General features: G+C 37.3%; 1 protein-coding gene across 4 annotated transcripts in view; it reads left to right on the forward strand.

Annotated features, from left to right (window-relative positions):
* PHF20 (PHD finger protein 20) overlaps nt 1–20,869 on the forward strand; it is a 49,926-nt gene that overhangs the window by 11,696 nt on the left and 17,361 nt on the right. For 3 of the 4 annotated variants that reach the window (XM_063144725.1, XM_063144741.1, XM_063144733.1), the window contains 9 exons: nt 3,256–3,366; nt 10,388–10,559; nt 11,252–11,336; nt 15,037–15,116; nt 16,522–16,906; nt 17,381–17,488; nt 19,014–19,187; nt 20,190–20,360; nt 20,587–20,862. In XM_063144725.1, coding sequence (XP_063000795.1) covers nt 3,284–3,366; nt 10,388–10,559; nt 11,252–11,336; nt 15,037–15,116; nt 16,522–16,906; nt 17,381–17,488; nt 19,014–19,187; nt 20,190–20,360; nt 20,587–20,862 — 1,534 coding nt within the window. In that variant the 5' untranslated portion in view covers nt 3,256–3,283. Of the gene's footprint in view, nt 1–3,255; nt 3,367–10,387; nt 10,560–11,251; nt 11,337–15,036; nt 15,117–16,521; nt 16,907–17,380; nt 17,489–19,013; nt 19,188–20,189; nt 20,361–20,586; nt 20,863–20,869 lie in introns of those variants that run through there. The other variant, XM_063144748.1, reaches the window with a different exon arrangement.

Genomic DNA, 20,869 nt, shown 5'->3' on the forward strand with positions numbered 1-20,869 from the left:
ACCAAGAAGGAATCTTCCCTGAAACCTTGGAGAACTGCTGCCAGTCAGTGTCAGCACTGTGAGGCGAGGTAGACCTATGGTCTCCACAGTTGTGATGGCCTTTGGAAGCCACTTGAGTGCCTCTGATGCCTAGCATGATGGGATGGTCCCTGACCATGTTGAGGTGCAGGACAAAGTCAGGGATAAGAGAATCAGCAGGGTCCTGGCAACTACAAAGTTTGGGTTGGCTAAAAATTACAGACCTTTGTTGTCTTGTCTCTTTACATGGGTTTTGTTGTTACAGTCTAGTTATTTTATGTTGTAGACCTATAAACCAGCAAAATAGCACTGAAACTGGCTGGAGCTGGGGATATTGCAATCTTCACAAAACAGCAGGTTTTGATCAAGTAGTAAAAAATTTGGAACCTGCTACATTGCATGATGTAGGAAAAATTGTTATGTCAGATGTCTTATTTTACAATAGAATTTCAAGTAGATTTCCCTTTAACTGTATTTAATGTTTGGAGATTTTTTTATTGTGCATTATTTATTAGCTCTTATTTGTAAAATCTTAAATTCTGTCAGGAAGATTTAGTTTAATTCAGAACAGTATTTTAAAGTTATATTACCGTATGTTTTGAGCTGTGCATAAAACACCCCTTTCAAGACTGACAAAATTGTAGGTTAACACAGAGGTGTGAAGGCCTAGGAAAAGACAGGGAATATTTTCAGTGGGGTGGGCTGGGATTTCTTCAAGGTTATTTTTTGTTTTTCTGAAAGATTGAAAAAAGTTGGATTATGAAACATTTTAGAATGATGAATAAAATGTTTAAGACAAGGTGTTTATTATTGCTACCCAGCATTTAATCCCCCAAAGTGAATGCTATGTAATGAAAATACTTTTTATGTATAATATCAAATTATTTCAATTCCAATACTCTTGAGAACAAGCAGTATAGTACAACTCTCAAATGCTAGAGATATTACATTCCTTAGAGTTAAGCATCTTGTGTCTCTGTAACAAAAATGAAAAAAGCTTCCAAATTTCAGGAAATTTTACATTTCTGGTGTCCATATTAGAGAAGAGAAGAATGTAAACCTTTTAGACAAAGGAGGTGCTGCAGTTCCATTGTAATTCCATTGAGTCTGTGAGTCACCATGTTGAGGCTTTTCTGCTCAGCAAACTTATTTCTTGTCACAGATCATCAATAAGACAAATATTTAGAGGTCTGAGGGGTTTTTTGGTTGCCAGTCTTCAGTAATTTGAGTCTTATGTAGAGATGTGAAGGACCAGGGGGGGAAATGGGGAATTTTTGGGGTGGGTGGGTGGGAGAACAGTTGTTTTCCAAGGGCCATTTTTGTTTTTCCCTGAAAAAATGAACAGCTTTGGATTATGAAATATTTTCTTTTAAAATTTAAGACAAGGTGTTTATATATTGTGACCAAGCCTTTACTCCCCCCAAATGATTTCTAAAAACTATGTACTAAGACATTTATAGAAAGACTAGAGATGTAAAATATCAAAATAACGAAGCCATAGGGAAAATATTTTTAATCCCCTCTATAAGATTCTCAGCATATTTATTTCTTCCATTTCTTATTAAAATTATTGATCGAAGGTATCATTTATTCATAGATATTTTGGGATACTCCAAGTCATGCTCTGTTTCCAAACATTTGAATAGAGTCACCACATCATAATGTGGAGGAAAATATACATTCTTGACAATTTTGGTTTTGTTCCACAGAGTTCTGTGTTTCTGGACTTGTCTTCTTCTGCCTCCAGTTCTTCTTCTTCTGGCTTCTGTGATGATTCAGATGTTTTAGGGACTACTTGCTGAAGTTCCTTCTGGTCAGACAGAAACTAGGAATCTAAAATATGTTATATATAACTTGGTTTGCTCATAAAATTAATCATGTTTGGTATATTAAAATTTAAAAGTATCAGAGAATGATTACAAATGTACTAACTCAGATCAGTTTTTAAAGTTTTCAAATATCACCTTTTTATGAGCAAACCATGTTACATAATATAACTTTAGGAATATAAAGCCTGCTTCACATCCTAAAGCAGCCTTCCTCAACCTGGTGCTCTACAGATGTTATAAACAACAATGGCCAGCATTCCTGACCATTAACCATCTTGTCTGAGGTTGATCGGAGCTGAAGTCCAAAATATCTGGAGGAGGGTGTCCTAAAACAACGAAGTGACTTTAGATCTGTGCTTAAAAAATAAGTATTGCTTATTTTTCCATTTCCCCCCAAATTTCTGGGTTTTTTTTGCAAGGGGGAAATGTTTCCCCCCTCCCGTGGCTTCAAAATTTCCTGAAAGTTTGCACCTCTAGTCTTATGCACAGACAGTTCATTGATCACTGGATATTTTTTAATAAAAATGTAACAGTGAAGCCCTGTTCTGCTGTTACCATGAAAACTAGCATAAAAATGCAAGAACAATAGCAAAGGCACTTACAGATAAGTTCTATTTAACCATGCCCATCACAGCAGCCAAAAACTCAGTAACATCCCTAGTTCAGTCAGTTCTCCACCTAGCACACTGCTGACACTACGTTGTAGATGTGCTGTACTGTGTAAATACTCATACAGAACACTGTTTTCCATTAGAAGTACCACACGTCTATAATCTTTCAGATTTTAAATTAAGACAATACAGCTGCTATGTGGAGGCTACTTGAAATTGTTTCTACATGATACCTCTTCTATGTAGAAAGGTATTTTTCTGTATGTGTAATATTTGATCATTCTCACTGTTTTTTGCAGCAATGTGGCAAGAAACCATGCAGTGGGGCCAAACCAGTTATTTGGCAACAATATAGGCTCCACATGGTCGCTATAGCACATGAAGCAAGTTATAGACATGTAGTGCTGCTAACAGCAAATAGTGTTCTAAATGCTAATTGTGCTGATTAAATAAGAAAATATTAACTGCAAGAAATTTAACTTTAACAGACTTACAGGAGCCTGCACACTGGAGGGAGCCCCTCTCAAGGGTGCTGCATGCACAGTACACCTACTTGTTCCACTTGGGCTACCAGAGTCCAATTTTATTCATTAAGATTTGGGATGTACAAAGCCAGTCTTTGTCATCAGGGAGACCACATATTAAAGGGCACTCTTTTCAACTAACATTCTAAAGAATGTAAAGAAAACTTCCTTAATTGAAACATTGGACTGTGAATTATTTTAACTAATTAGACAGATTAGAAAATATAGAGATGACTCAGGTTCTGGTGATTGATATTTAATTGCATTTTTCAGGGGAATAAAAGCAGCGGCTTAAAACAAAATGAGAAAACATCCACCAAACAGAAGAGGTATCAGCTTTGAAGTGGGAGCCCAGTTGGAAGCCCGAGACAGATTAAAAAACTGGTATTTCTTATTTCATGATAAAACTTGGATACATTTTTGTGATACTGTCACATTGTGCTACAAACAGGGAGTCAAACCAGCAAGTGTTCCAGGTTAGGTCTGGTTCTGATTTAGCTGTTACCAAAGTTGTTCTGGTTCAGATCAATAACATTTCACTAACTTGTGAACCAGTTGGCTTTGTTTTAGTTCATGTGAGAAAGCATAAATTATGCCTGTATGATAAAGTGATTAGTATCAAACTGATATTTATCCTCATATTAATGCTAGATAAACATATTGGTCAGAAACAATTATGTATATACTAGTATTAAAGTCAAAAGGAATGTTACAAAAACAATTCAGATGTAATGGTGTCACTTCAATGATGTCTTGCAGTGGGAATGAGTAATGAGCTCACACATTCACTCTTCTCTTCCGTTCCCTTGAATGCCTGCCTTGAGATGAGACTTCATGGTTTGTTAAATCAGTTTTCTGTAATGTCTAAAACAGGAAACTGGTTTAAATGCTGCCTACAAACCAGGATTGCAAATCATGTTGGCTATGTTTGGATGTCATGTTAAAAAATGATTTAGTGCAGAAATAGATAACCTGGTTTCTTCCAGATATTTTGAGATTTAATTCCCATTATCCCTGAACATTGCCCTTGCTGACTGGGGTGATAGGTATTGAAGTCTGGAGGGCACCAGGTTGACTACCCCTGGTTTAGTTAAATATGAATGAGCCTAGCCTCCCCACAAGCTCATCTGCTTTCTTTCATCTCTTCCCACACGACTAGGAGAAGCAGTTTGCTTCCACTTTTGATCAACCGCAGCTTACCATATCGTCTGGACTCAGCAAACTGTGCTCAATCTTAACTATGGTTTCAAACAAGCCAACTGTGGTTTAAAATAACTAGAGTAACCAGAGTTTTCAAAACATGGCAAGCTCTGGCTAATCAAAATCAGAAGTGAAAGCTTCTAAAGTTTGCCTCCCAGCTGTATTGGAGGAGTGGGAAGTGCACAAAAAGTTGTGGTGAGGCTAGGTTCGTTCATATCTCACTAAACCATAGTTTGGCATGATGTCTGAACATATGCATTATATTTGAACTTTTAGATATTACAGAAACTGACTGAGAATTATACAATGGGAGAGGCACTTTGCTGTACTCAGAAATACTGTTTTCTCCTTTTCTTTTCCACCCCACGTCTGTTCAGTCTGCTTATGGTGGATTAATGTTTAAGCAACACATTTCTATTCTGCTTGACACAGAAGCCCGGGTAAAAACTAATATGTAGGAACATTCTTCAGGTTTTTGTTCTGTGAATTCATTATTTATTCTTGATGACTACGAAGTATATTATCACATTAGGTTTTTAGGCCATTTTTAATCCAAAGGAATACCCTGCAGTTTTGGTCTGATTCTATTCCTACTCTGGTTCAACTAGTGATGTGGGTGGAAAAAATTGTATTGGAATTTTTTCCATTGCTACATTTTTTTAAATGTAGCACTGGAAATGCTACATTTAAAAAAGTTTCTAAAAATGTATTTATTAAAATTAATTAGTAACATAATAAATAGTTATAATGCTAGTCAAATTGGGCAGTTCCAAAATTCAGGTGACTGCCCCTAGAAAGTATGCATGCATATATAATAAATATTATAGCATAGCGCCTTGAGCATGCTAAAATTAGTATGTTAATAATTTTTTATGCTATTTTTTTAAAATGTAAAAAAAGTAAGGAAGTGTATGCTATTGAGTTGTCATAACTTTAAAAAATCACAAGTATTCCAATAAAAATAATTTCCAAGTGAAGCTTTGCATTTGTTTGAATAACATTGAAACCATACTGAGTGTACTCTGTTGATTTTTCATAATCAAGTATTTCAGTTGAAAATCTCTTGATTTGAAAAATTGGCAATATTTATATGGTACATACAATTAACATGGCCCACTTTAAAATTCCTGTTTACTAAATATGTCAGAAATGCCAAATTAGATCCTAGTTACTTTAGGGCATAAAAAGTCTCAGTTAAATGTTTCTGGAAAACTGGCTTCCTCGGGCTCAATTCACACAAATAATGATATATGTTCTGTTCCAGCTTTGATGAAGTAATAGTTCAATCAGGTTTTCAGTTGTTAGTTATCTCTTTATTTAAACTTCCAGTTCAGTTTGACTCCCTGCCTTGAAGTTTGTTTTGATCTCAAATGTTCCTGTAGTATTTACTTATTTTTACCCATCATGCAGTAATTTAACATCAGCTGTTCTATAATACAGTGCAGTCCTGTACGTGTGTATCGAGAAGTGAGTCTTGTGGAGTTCAGTGCGGTGTAGGATTGCCACCTTAGTTATTAAACTGTTCTGAAGTTGGCACAGGTTTTGGATATAGAGCCGTGCATGAAGAATGCCCAGTTGCTCATTCTTGTGGAGGGGGTTCTATAACTGAGGGGGGGACCATAGCTCACTAGTAGAGCAAACATACTTTCCATTCAAGAAGGTCTCGGATTCAGTCCTGATATCTACCAATTAAAAGAACCAGATGATAGGAAAGAAAGAAAGAAAAAACAGTTGCCAGTAGATAATACTAAACTAGACAGACAAGTAGTCTGATCTGGTATAAGAGCTTCCTTGTGCTACAGTGAGACAGACACCTTTTACACTTCACCATTTTAATTGTTTTTTGTCACAGAAGTATGACTTCTTGAGGTGCCAAATGTATGGAAACTAGGAAATGAAACTACTGTCCAATTCAAGTGTCCTTCCCCCTCACATGAGAAGAATTGCATGAAGGGAGAGCAGGCTCTGCCCCATCTGCCATGGGCTCACCTCTCTCCATGCACTGGAGGGCAAAAGTCTGTAGCAGGGATCCTCTATACATGTAGACTCCTTGCATACGCAGGGTTCTGAATTGTGCAGGAGCTTCCATGTAGGCAGTGGTGATGAACAGAGGGGGGCAGACCAGTGAACACCTCCTTCCTCTTCCCTCATCAGGTGAGGGCTAGAATGCCTGAAGAGGGCTTCTGAGAAAGGTATTTGAGACATCAGTGTGGTAGAAACGAAAGATCATTGAGGTTATAGACCTGTGCCTTGAAATGAAGGATCTGTGTCAAGTGACTGAAATAAAGCAAATTCTGGCCCTGATGAATGGAAGAGGTTTTAAAAGGAGGTGAACCATTACAGTATTTTTCCATGCTTACCTTAAATTAAAAGATCAGTGTGATTTAGTACTGTCCCAAGATGGTAGTTATTGCCAGATATAGAATGTCTCAGCAAGACCAGGAGTAGAAATCTGTTTTGTGTTTATATGAACAGGGAATACTGTTATTTGGCTTGTCATCTTGAGGAAAGCCATGTACTGGAAAAGTGAGAAATAAGTTTTTGAGGGACTGAGCTGAAACATGAAGCTGCAGAGCATTAGATACCAGACTTCTTCACACGAAAAACAGCTTCACATTTCACCCTGGCTTAAGAGATTTCTCTGTCTCTCAGGTTAATGCATAATGGAAATACCCTTTCACGAGAGCCTATTTTGTTTAGATACTGGCAGGTTAAGGTTATAGCAGATGATGCATTTATAAAGCTGCATTCCAGACAATTTGCTATCTGCTTAAGGCTAAGTAGGCTTAAGATAGCTAGATCCATTGGTTAGTACTTAAGGGATATGTGGGAAAATATTTGAAGGAATCAATTAACATCTCTTGTTAACATCATGATTGAAATTGAATTCTAATAATTTCCACTTCAATTACTAAGGAAACAGTGTGCAGTGGAAGTCCTGTGTAACTAAGTTTGTCGCCATTGCGCCTGAAGGCCAAAACACCTGGAGGGCCACATGTTGGCGGACATGAATATTCCTCCATTATTGAAGTTAGTGAGGGAATCTGTTTGCAGAGGAGCTTCTTGTCTGAATATGAATGGATTGGAGCCTCTGCCCGTTTTATCTGGTTTTGCTGTATGTTCTGCTTGCCTTTTCATATGTCATTTAAAATGTCTGAACAAGTGGAAGTATCATATGGAACAGTTGTTTAGTTAATTATAATTGTTTTCTGATTGTAGGCTTTGTAAACAGATGTCCTTTAAATAATGTTACTGAGCTATGAAGGAAAATTACAGCTTGTTAAGCAGACACTGTGATGTTGCGTTATTATATGCATAACAAGCAAAAAAGTAAGCACAAGGCTTTGGGCGGGGCGGTGGGGGTGGGGTGGGGTAGCTTTGGCTTTTTGACAAAACTGTAAATTTAAGAAGTATAAATAAAAGTATGTAAAATACATATGCTTCTGTAAGGCATGCTAATATCAAAAGAGTTTTTCAGTGGAAATGTTTCAAAACACATGAATGTCAAAACACATTTGTAAAAAACAATTAAAATAAAAGTTAATATTTGCAGTAGTAAATAATGGTCTAAATAGGAAGATTGAACAAAGAACAAGGAGGTTATATCATAGCTGCACTGGGGAATTTCTTTTTGGAGATTTTATTTAGTTTGCAGAGTCAGCATGTAAAATATGCTAAAAACTGCTTGGAAAGGGTTCAGGAAAAGTTCTTATATTTTGGGGTTCGAAAACCTGTAGTGAGATGTGAAACTAAATTTAAACAATTCAAACTGAAGAGAAAAGAGGTTTAAGAAATTTGAGGCTGATTTAAAAATCCATTTTATTTTTTTATTTAGAAAGTTATTCATCCAGAAGCAAAATGATAGGAATAAATTAGAAATCTTGATAAGCCTCATTGAGATGTTGAATCTAGCTAGGCAAAATACAAATTGGGATCATAAAATTAATTATTAAGTTCAGAAGTTTTCTATGTTATTTTAGAGAAAAGTTGCAATTTAGGAATTAATTTAAAATTACTTTTTTTTAACTGTACAAAGACTGTAGTCCATTAGGGCACATTGTTATGCATGCTTAGGCAGAAAAAAATCCTACAACTCTCAGCATCCCTCAGCCAGCCATGCTGGCTGTGGCGTGCTGGGTATTATAGGACATTTTCGTGTCTAAACATGCATGCATAAGGATTGCAATCTAAATGACTGGATGTGAGTGGAGCATGCAGCTGATGTGATACTGCATAGAATTTCATATCTGTGCTATCAGTTCCATCTTAGAAAGACTCCTAGAATAGCATAGCAACACCAAGTAACCAATAGTGAGCAAGGAGTTGGAGAAGGAACAGGGAATAGCATAAGTGAGTTGGTATTGCTTTCCCCCCCTTTTTCTTTTGCTATAAACTGGAAACATAATAATCTATCTGATATTAACGGGGATTGGAAGAATTGGGATATGATTGAGATACAGTGATACAGTATTTTAAGTATTTGCAAAGTTAATTGAAATTCTGAAGACTTAGAAATGTTCAGAAATTGTTTACATTTCTAATTCTTGAAGAAGAAATTGGCAGTATATGAAAGTAAAGGTAGGAATAAGTTTGTAACGAGATCTTTTCCTAAGTTATAATGTAGATGTGATTACAGTTGCAGTCGTGTATAAAACATAATGATAGGTTATATTAACATGCTGTTTTGTTACATGCTTTTAGGCAAAATGATCTATATATATCGTACTTGAACATCATGGGAAATATCCTATTTGAAGCTACCACTAACACAAATTATTTTGCACGAGCATAATCAACTTCTAACTCAATGCCAACAGTGTTTGCAAGCATGAAGGGATTTCCGGGGATTTGGCCTTGTGCTAGAGGTCACTTTCATGAGCACAGCATAATTTAGATTAGTGGTAATATCAAATAAGATAGTGCTCCATAACTATCTAGTAGCCTGATAACACAAGTGACTTCATATGCCTTAGGAAGAGAGGCTGTGATCTTGCTCATTTTGCCACCCATCCTCCTAATTTGCTCTGAATAATCTCCTTCTCTAAAAAGAAGAATCGGGAAAACTATCCAGACTATGGCCTCATCTACACCAAGCAGGATATTGCAGTATGAAAGTGATATATAAAAGGCAGGAGCCACAGTACTGCTTAAAAGCAGTATTGAAGTGCACTGACAACTGTTGGAGCCCATTGACACATACCATACACTGCTTTCATACCGCTATATCCTGCTTGGTGTGGCTCCTGCCTTTGGTATACTGCTTTCATAGTGCAATGTCCTGCTTGGTGTAGATGAGGCCAGAAGTGGTTTTGTTTGATGTATCTGGCAGTGGGAGAATAATGAAAAAATTCTCTGCTTGAAGGAGAATCTAATCAACACTATTTGCTGGAAAGGGTCTTGCTCCAGAATGGTTCAGAACAAACCAGGAGGAACTGATTATTCTCCATGTCAAGAAGATATGCCTGAGGGATTCCTTGTAAATTTCTACACCTATATGCTTATTGTAATGCTGGAATATTCTTCAGTTATTATGATATGAGTTTAAGCTCTTGATTGTCACATTTGCAGTGACTTTTATACAGAAGTATAAATAAACTTGGTTGATGATCACATTTCTTAATTTTAAAATAGACAAACTTTTAATATTGCTGACAACTGTGTCAGTTCATGGTAATAAAACATGAGCATTGCCTATTGTCATTGCCCTGAGGATCCAAGCATGTGTGAGTTCTTAGAGTTCCTATGCAATTCTTGATGACATAGGATTTGCGACTTCCAATCACAAACTATGGTGATGGCACCAGCAAGATATTTGTTAATTATAGTTTAAAGTGTCAGGCATAGATAAAAACCATTGCAGTAAATAGCATGAGTTAAGAATTCACAAAGCACACAAACATAACATGTAAATTATGCCTCCTATTTTGTATTTTTACATAATTTTATGTTTTTGTAATGTCTGCTGAGGTTTAAACTGGAAAAAGAAAAGTTTCTTATTTCCTCAGAATGACAACAGTATAAAATAGATCATGAATAAGGTGAAAGTAGTACATAAAGCCATTTGTATTTCACTTCTTGCTGTTAATAGCTCAAGCAGACACTATTACCAAAATTTATGTTTTATAATGTAGTCCATCTATCATTTTTCAAAACTTACTCCTGTTTTTCTTAGCAAGAATGTTTTAAATTAATTTTCTTTATATAGGTATCCAGCGCACATTGAAGAAATTGATTACGAAGAAGGAAAAGTGCTTATCCATTTTAAACGTTGGAACCATCGCTATGATGAATGGTTTTGTTGGGACAGTCCTTACTTGCGTCCTTTAGAAAAAATACAATTAAGGAAGGAAGGATTACACGAGGGAGAAGGATCTTCTGTAAGTAAAAACATCAGATTAGACATGACTTGACTGCTGATACATATAAATTTTATAAAGGTAGAAATTAGAGGAAATTAACACAGCTGCTTATGACTTTGCACGTGCAGGGTACTTTTTTTGTTTTTGCTTAATTATAAAGAAAATAATAAAGAATGACAACTTGTTAATTCTTAGGCTAGGGTGAGATAAAAAGATCATAACTGCGTTGGCCTCATCCTATGTTGCTTTTAATAAGGATATTGTTTGCTGCTGTAAGGCTTCTTTTACAGTGCAATTCTGTACTTACTCAGAAGTCAGTCTCACTGATTTAAATGCTGCTTCTGCCCAGGTAAGCAAGACCAGGATTGCAATCTTATCAAATTCTTGCAGCTTTTCAATGGAAATTTCTGATTTTGAGCACTTATAATACAATGAATACCCAACCCCAAACTAGGACCGGTATAGATGTTCAGTAATCTTGCTACTTATGGTGATCCTTGCCTTTACAATATATCTAGAAGATCACAGCTACTATGCAGCACAGTGTGAATAGAATAATTTCAATAAAGTATAAAATATTAGTGACAAGTCTGCTTCAGGAACATTTTGTCTATAGGATAGGCTGTTTTATTAAAGCTACAATACAGTACTATATTTCTGCACACTTGTTTTATATAGCTCAGAATGATAAACGTTTCTTCTTTTTTTAGGGATTTCGTATAAACGATCAGGTGTTGGCTTGCTGGTCTGATTGTCGTTTTTATCCAGCCAAAGTTACTTCTGTTAACAAGGATGGTAAGGCTTAATTATTAATTTCATAGTACTTTGCTGTGAAGCATAGTAATTTCATAGTAGTTTATACTGTATTTCTTCGATTGTAAGACACACACTAATTTCAGTACCACCAACAGAAAAAAACACCCTAAGACACACCCGTGATTCTAAGACGCACCCCATTTTTAGAGATGTTTATATGGGGGGAAAAGTGCGTCTTAGAATCGAAGAAATAGGGTAGTTGGGCAACCCTCTGGAACAGCGTGGGAAGTGATATTAGTGATGCAGGGGGAAGGACAAACAGAAGAAAAAAAATCCTCCCTTCCCTTCCTCAAGTGGGAGCCTCCACTGGATGACATGCCCATCTGCAAATAGAAGGTTAAGTCTAGACCCAAGCCATAGAGTTGGAAAAGACCTCAAAGGCTATCTAATCCATCCCTCTTCCAATGCAGGAAATCCACTGGTACAGCAACTCTGATAGGTGGCCATTCACTCTCTGCTTGAAAACCTTTAACAAAGAAGAGCCAATCACTTTCTGAGGCAGTCTGTTCCATTGTCAAAGAGCTCATACCATCAGTTCTATAGAGCCCATTAAAAGCTATAGAAGTCTCTTGCAAAAGACCCAGTAGCAGGGTATCTCTATATATTTGTTTTATAAGTCACTTTCTGCTATTATGTATTGTTTATAATTATATAAATAAGTAAGCTCACTACTTTGTGACACTGCATTTGGTCCTGATAAAGATGATTTTCTAGTGTTACTTTTTCATTTTTTCTAATGGACCAAAATTGCTACCTGCAGTTTTTGTTTGAATATTCAAATGGGAAATGGATTACCAAACGCATCTTTTCTAAAACTTATAAAGTTGTATGGATTTTACCAGTGAAATGGTGATGCAGTTGTTGTTGTGAAAAAAGTATCTAGGAAGCCTTTCAATTGATTATCATTATGTTGCTATAACAACCATCTCCAGGACTGTAGTTTTTAACTCTCTCAGATATACGTTATATTTGTGCTTTGAATTATCTGAGGCTGATCCTTGTTAGAGAAAAAAATAGGCTTCTAGCCCCTTTTTACTGTTCTTACTAAGCTCAGTTTCCTTTAAAAGTTTAAGGATCACAATATTTAATCATATATTAAGTACCTATAGTTGCACAAGGTACAATAAATAGGACTTGACTGCAAGTTTATGCCCGTTTGAAGTCACTGCCACAGGGGTTGAGAAACCCACAAATAGATCCAGAGATGTTATGTTAGGGGAGTGGTCACTTACAGCCCATCAGAAATAGCATAGAACTCTTACCTTGTATGTAAGAACTTGGATCCTGCTGCACTTGCATGGATCTAAGTTCCTATATACAAGAGAAGAGTTCTCACCTGGGGCAGGGGGTGAGATTTCCTTTCTGTAACAGTCCCTCGTATGTTATGAGATAGAACAACAGAAGGCCCTCTGAACTTGAGGGGAGTTTTCAGGGGTCAGTGGGGTAGTTGCTGCTTGATGGTGAAAGCTAAAAAGCTCTTGTATGAGAGTACCATCCAGGAGCTAAGGGAAATGAATCTGCAGGGGAAACAACTAGAGCAACAGATGAAAACTTGGGCTCAATCTTACCAGAGACAGCCTGGAGCCCATATTAAGGCCTGTGTTAGGATGATGATGGCAGCAAAGAAACTGTATTTTTCTGCTGCCATTATATCTGCACAGAGTCGTCTGGCGGAACTATTCTGAATTGAGAAAGGTAAGTTACATCAAGGATTGGTGGAAACTGAGGAAAAGGACTCTTTGTAGATAAAGCTTTGTAGATAAAGTTGCTTGCATTTGTTCCAACTTTGATTCCATGATTACAGTACATCTTAATGATGTACCTTTGGCATCTGTTTGTCCTGTTGTAATATATAAGTTTCAAATTATACAACCTGAGGATGTGGAGAAGATTCTTGGTAGTGTGAGGTCAACCATGTATGCATTTGACCCTTTCTGGCTGATTAGTGGAGCTAGGGGCATTCTGGTAGAGTGAGTACAGAGAGTGGTAAAAGTAATGCCATCGAACCTTAAGATGGTTGTGGTAAAACTTTTATTAAAGAAGCCCTCTGATCCCACCATGTTGGATAATTCTGATAAGTCACCGGTTTGCCATTTTGGGATGAGGTACTTCAGTGTGTGATAGCATCTCAGTTCCAGAGGTTATTGGATATAAATTATTATGTAGGCTCATTTTGATCCAGCTTCAGGCCTGGGCTTGAGATTGAGGCAGCTTTGGTTGCTCTGGTAGATGATTTATGCCAGGAGCTAGATAAAGAAAATCTGTCTTTGTTGCTTCTGCTGGACCTCTCAGCAGTACCGTCAACTATGGTATCCTTCTGGGCCACCTGACAAGGATGGGGTTGGGAAGTACTGGCTCTAGTTCTTCTTCAAAGGTAATTTTCAGATAGTGACGTTGGGTTATTCTTTTTCAATCCCTTGACCTTTGGTGTATGGTTCAGTTTTGTCCACCATGCTATTTAATATCAACATGGAATCTCTGAGAGAGATTGTCCAGGGATTTTGAATGCACTGTCACTAATGTGTTGATAACACAAAGCTCTATTTCTTCTTCTAGGGCACATTTGGACTATCACATTGGGGAAAGAAACCATTGTGGCTTCTCCCACTGCCCCTGCATGTACAACCACATTTTGCATTATTCCCCATGATGCAGCGCGGATCGGTGTGTTGTGGCAGGGGTGGCTTCATGCCCACCCTACATCCCCTACTGCAAGTTGTGGATTGTTGGGTAGATACAAAGTTATCCTTGATGCTCTGGTTTAGACAACACACCAACTCCGGCTGCATCGTGCAGAATAATGCAAATGGCAGTTGCATGCATGGGGGCGAAGCCACAGTGGGTTCTTCCCGCTATGTGATCATCCAAACCCAGTCTGTCTACTGTCAGGGAGGCTATTATGTTCTCAATTAGTTTCTGGAAGTTGTAATGGGCAGGATGTGGGTGAATAAATTGAAACTTATTCCAGGTAAGAAAACCTGGAAGAATCTTGTTCATGGTTTGGGGGATACTTCTGAACTCAGTTTCCCACCTGGATGCTTGGTGGTGGCTATAGCCAGGATTGCATTTGCCCTTCTTAGACTAGTGCACCAGCTGCACCCTTTCATGATGAAATCAGCTGTGGCTACAGTGACACATGCCTTAATTATATCTACACCGAAATATTGGAATATGCTCTACATGGGACTACTTTTGAAGATTCTTCAGAAACTGCAATTAATCCATTCAGTGAGAATGTTGGTGATCAGTTGCTTATAGGATCATATTATACCTATGCTGCAAGGACTGAACTGGATGTGTAATATCCTGATCCTATGCAGAGGTAGTGTGCTTAAGGCCTTAGATCTCCATAGGTTCAGGTTAATAGCAACCATTTAAGTAGCTTTTGAAGCCTGCAAAACGAAATACGTAAATAATGCGTATTACACAAAGGTCTTTTGGCATTAGTGATATAGCAAAACATACAGTCAGGCAAGACATACAATATTCTGACCTTAAGTAAGTTGAAAAAGTTTGGTAGATATTGTGATAGCTGGAAAAGATTATTTAGTTCTTGGCATCAGCAATTTGATGATTAGCATTTACCTTCTGTATGTGAATCCCGTTGTGTTTTTGCTTTGAGTAATTAGCACATTGAATAGTTTCTTTTGCAGTTCATGGTGACTTTTTTAAATTTCAGGTACTTACACTGTGAAATTTTATGATGGTGTAATTCAGACAGTCAAGAATATACATGTCAAAGCTTTTTCCAAAGATCAGGTAGGAAACTTATTTGATCTTGGGGCAGAGCATAAATTACAAGGTTGATACTTGTGTTGTATTGGAAGTTTCAGGCTGTGTTCACACATCATGCTAAACCATAGCTCAGCATGAAGCGCATGAGCAGTGAATCTCAGGCTCACACACTCAATCCCTTGCCTATCTTCCTCCTGAGCAGATGAGGAGGAGGAGGAGCTTGGAAGCTTTTGCTTTTGTTTTTACTTAATCAGAGCTTTCTGGGTCATTTAATCTTTGAACTGTGGTTTACATTAACTATGGTTAGTTTAAACAAAACAGCTGTTCAGAAATCAGAATTTAAAGTAAGCTTGTTTTTAACTATAGTTAATATTAACCACAGGTTGTCACCCCAGATGACAAACTGTGAATAAGGGAAATCAAAAGCTTCCAAACTCCTGGCCAGGAGATGGGAAGTGCATAAGCCTCAGGCTTATTGCAACTTGCTCCTGCTTATGCACATTGTACTAAACTGTCATTCAGAATGAAGTGCAAACACGGTCAGAAAGTCTACGGTGTACATTAAACTTGTTCTTAGTTGATACATTACTAGTGCATGGCTTGTGATATTTTTAACATGCAGGGTTCATACTGAAATTAAAACTTTTCTGTTCTGTCAACAACATATCAAAGGTACAAAATTGGAACATATGTTTTCAAGAAATGATGTATGACTTCTGTCGTCATTTTATTCTTCATATTCTTCATAGTGTTATGTATCTGGGCCCAATTTAGAATACTGATCTTGTCTCTTTAAGTCCTTCATGGCTTGGGTCCAGGGTATCTGAAGGATCACCTGTCTCCACATGTGCCTGCCCACATTCTGAGATCATCAGAAGCCCTTCTCTATATTCTTCTGCCGTCTGAGGTACGGCTGATACTTAACAGAGAAAGTGGCTTTTCCGTGTGGGTGCCCTGGCTTTGGAACACTCTACACAGAGAGGCTCACCTGATGTCACTTTTTATTTTCTCAGGCTTTAAAACTTTTGATCTTTTCTTCTGCCTTGTATATTATTATTTTTACTTGTTATTTGATTATATGTGTTAATTTATTATAAGTTGCTATGATAACTTGATGGCAGGGTATACATCTTAATAAATAAATATAAAATTGCAGACTTTTTAACCAGTTGGCACCTACATAATCTCCAGTGAGCACTAACATTTTGTGATATGGTTACCTTGTTTATGGCTTTATAGCTTTTTAACTGATTTATAAGTTCCGATGAGTAGTAAAAGGAAGCAAATAATATTGTTACACGGTCAGAGCATTCTGCTTATCAAAGCGTCCTGTGTGTTCTGTTTGGCTTAATTCAGCTCTCCCCCTCTAGTTCTGTAAATAAATTAAGTTGCAGTGGAAAGAAATCAGAAATGTTTACTTTGTTTTTAGTCTATTGTGAGTAATCCAAGACCTAAGGAGAGAGGTAATGAAATCCCTTCATCTCCTGAAAGATGGGAAAAGTTTAAAGAACAGAGGAAAGCAACTGAGAATAATAAGAAAGACAAGGATGAAAAGACGTTAAAGATTGAACGAAGGTCTAAGCCTGATAAAGAAGGAAAGCTAATAGTCCCTTCAGAAAAGAGCAAGGCATCTGAAAAGGCTCTACCTAAGGATGGAAAAGAAGACAAAGAGAATATATCTGAAAATGATAGAGAATTCTCTATAGATACCCAGATTGAAAAGAAACCTGAAAATGATAATGTGAAGACTCCACCAGAAAACCTCAAAGAAACTAAAAGACGTCGTGGTAGACCACCTGTGGTGCCACCAGCAGGTCAGTACTAACAGTTAAAGCTTTGTCTCATTCTTATAGGAGGTGCCTTTTGTGTTTAGAGATATGTACACGGCACAAACTATCACATTGTAGAATACATTTGTGTGTGTTTCTTACACAACCTGATTTAACCATTAACAAAATAATTTGTGTTTGTCATTCCACATTTATTAGAAACTGACACACCAGCAATGAGCTTTTCTTTAAATCTGTTATCCAAGATGTACCATAACAGCTTTTAAAGAACTGGTGATAGCAATGACTCAGGGGTATTATCTCATTTTATTGTGATATTTATAAGTACAGTATAATGGAATACTTTGTACCAAAAAAGGAAGGTACAGGAATCAAATTCTAAGCTCCACAAAGGTTGTATAAAACAACAGAAAATTGTGGTTTCTTAAAAAAAGAAAGAGCTGTCTACTTTTTATCTTGGTCATGTTTAGAAATCTGTTTCTTTATTTACATATTTAGAACAAGGTTCTCAAACACTGCAACCAATAACTTTAGAACTGAGAAGGCGGAAAATACCTAAAGGAGGAGAGGTTCCTTCAAAACGTCCCCGGCTTCAGAAGAACATGTGTGAGTATTTTTTCCACTGACTTAAATAATCTATGTATTTAACAGGAGTAAAAAAACATTCCAGAAAAGAAAAGTGCTCTATCACTAGATTTAGATAGATTGCTAGGCACACTGTGGCCATAGCTAGACGGGGTGATCCCCAGGATCATCCCTGTGCATCCACATGATGCACAGGGGATCCCAGAAGCAGGGAGGGATGATCCGTCCCTTTCCTCGGGATATGGCCCTACCCTTTCAGCCTGCTTTTTCCGCGGTCTCTGGATGATCCCGAGACTGCAGAACGTGTCGGCAGGCGTTGTGGTTTATCCCGGCTCCTCACGGTTACTTGCAAGGAGTTGGGAACTGCGCATGGTGGGGTGAGCGGAAAAATTATTTTTTTAAAAAAAAAACCCACTACCCACTTACCTTTGAGCGCTTGTGCACTCCTTCTGTTTCTTTAAAAAACAAAAATACAATGCTCAACCAAAAGTTAAGGGTATATATACAATGAAACCATAATATTTAATGTACAAAAAAGTAAAATAGAGATTAACAATAATATCACTAAAAGTACAATAGCATATTGCACAGATTACTATGTGTCTAAAACTTCAAAGAAAGAAAGAGGCCAAACGCGTTTTGACGGAAAAAGTCTTCGTCAGTGGCCAATACGGACTGCTGTTTACTCCCTGCAGGTTTACTGGGGCTAACTTTACAATTCTCACACATGTGTGATATAAGATGTCACTCCCCTTTAAAAGTATATCGGGATTCAGCTTTTTACACCGCCTAGGTCATAGTCTTTAGAAGAATGGCATTCATGTTTCAATTTGAGTTTGGTTTGTAACTTGGAGTTGCTGATCATTTTCCACATAAGGCCAACAAGAGTAGTACTTGACCAATTTTGCAGCACACAAGGAACAACACATCCCACGCTAAGTGATGGGTAGAATGCATTAAAAACAAATTGGGAGGTATAGAAATGCAATTAATACTAATAATAGTAAACAATATTTCCTAATCAATAATATGAGATGTCAGGGAGAACCAAATAGGTAAAATCCATGTTTGTGGGAAGCAAAAGGAAAGTCAAGGGCAAGAGGCAGTGTGTTATACATAGCAGACAGGAAGAAGAATGATCAGGAATGGGTTTGGTAAAAAATGAGCAATAATTGTATTTGTTTATTTATTTATTGCATTTCTATACTGCCCTACAGCCGAAGCTCTGCAAATATTGCTTTGCTGTATAAGTATTGCTTTGACATACGATCAGAAAACTGTTGAGCTTGGGAAGCCCCATGTTGTTTGGGGCTTTCACCAGACAATGACAGGAAAATTCACTGAGATTTATTTAATTTTATATGTGTATATCAATGTGTGTAACAATTTAGATAATATTGTACCAGATTTTTTGCCCTTTGAGATATGCTAGGCCATGGGTAGCACAGTAGATCAAATCTTAATAGAGAATATGATGTATTTTTATGTTAAAATGTGATTGTTATATATTAATTAAACTAATAAATCGACTTTAAATTATTTCTAGCACAAGAGAAGTTGAAAAATGCTTCAGACAATGAAAAAGATTCCATAAAGAGACGATCAAGACATTCTACAAGTAGTAGTCATGAGACTTTAGACACGGATGTTATCACACCACTATTGGATGAAATTGAACATTTGAAAGAGCCAGAATCTAGTGCAAAAGAAGCCAGTGAAGGTAAATAGCTTATTTTATAAGTGTCTGTTTTAAAAGCTTCCACCATCAGGTCTGGCTGGTGGAGGTGCCCATGGCAAAGTGCCATCCTGTGGACCTCTTCCCATCCCTGATGTTTCTTTACAAAATTATTTAAATGTTTTCGCCTTTATTCCACCCCACCACCTCCAAAGTATTTCTAGCTATCATCTTAAATTTGTTCCTAGTGTCCCAGAAGTGAAATAATTCTAGAGCAGCCATCTCATTTTCCTGCTCCATAATTACCTAATTTGCAGGAGTTTGGGTTTGAAATCTAAGATGGTGGCTGGAAGCCATTCAACACCAGGGAAAAGACTTTTACAAAGTAGAACTGTGGGTGGGTCCTCCAGAGGGCTTTGACCACATCAGCTGCCTGAGAATGCCTCATTGTGGTGTCAGGCTTGTCCATGATTATTTGCACATAATTATATTGCTTCATGTAATTTAGTTGCTAATGAGAGTAATTTGCATTATTGAGAAAATAATGTTTACATGGGAGACCACATGGGCTTCACCTCAGGATTGTACAAGCTGAGCAGAAGCTTGAGGCCAAATTACATATGACATTTAATGTGTAGATTTTTTAAAATGCAAATTGTATCAGTTGGGGTGAGGAGGCTGATAATGTGGTCCTTAGGAAAACACATCTCCTAAGGGTAGTATTTGTTTTGGGTGGGATCCCACATTCCCCTGTCCATGTCTGCTGCGATCCCATTAGTTATTGCCCCCCCCCCCCAGCTGAAGAAAATTGGCATCTTTAAAAACCTGCATGTTAGATGCAAAGACACATTTAAGGTCATGTGTACTTTGGCCCTCAGACTATTTATTCTTGACTGACTATAGCCTATGTCAAATTGAAAACAAGACGCTCATTGGAATTTTCCAAATAAACCTTCAAAAACTCTATATACAGTTCTGTTTCCAGCTCTCTGTTACCTGTATGTCTGTGTATTATATTTAGTCCTTATCCTCCCTTTAATGTTTTAGGTACATTAGAGGCATGTGTTGAGTCTGACCAAAAGATTAATGAAGAGTTGCCTCCACCTTCGGAAGAAGTATCTCAAACTTTAATAGATGACAGCAGGTTAAAGGAAGAGGACATAGCGGAGGCTTCCTCTACACCTGAATTGCCAGAGATTTCAGAGACATCTATTACAGGTTCAGATTTTTATAGTTGTTTTTCTTCTCTTTTCTTTTTTAGGCTAGAATTGTCATATTGCAAAATAAAAGGCAAGTGCTTAGTTTGAAGAAAATGGGATGGTACAATCCCAATCCCCCTCCATGCATAGTTTTAATATTTACTTGGGCTGTGGCATTTCACAGTTAAATGCATCATCATCATTTTATTTTTAATCCCTTAAACATATATTTTGTGTTCTTGCAGTAACCAGTGCTTCTAAGAGAAATGATGATTTTACTGCTTCAAAGTCTGTAATTGAACATGAACCCAAGTTTAGATGCAAGTTCTTAGACTGCTCCAAATCCTTTCGGAAAGCCAAACTGCTACATTATCATATGAAGTATTTCCACGGGATTGAGAAGTCACCAGAACCACAGCAGAGTCCAGCAACAAGAAATATTCAAACAAGAGGTTCCTTAGCTTCTGAAAAAGCCAGTCAAGAAACTTCTAGCAGAAGGCGGACCACGTCTGGTTGCTTATGTAAGTG

This window comes from Elgaria multicarinata, chromosome 1 (genome assembly GCF_023053635.1).
Source record: "Elgaria multicarinata webbii isolate HBS135686 ecotype San Diego chromosome 1, rElgMul1.1.pri, whole genome shotgun sequence".
NCBI lineage: Eukaryota > Metazoa > Chordata > Lepidosauria > Squamata > Anguidae > Elgaria > Elgaria multicarinata.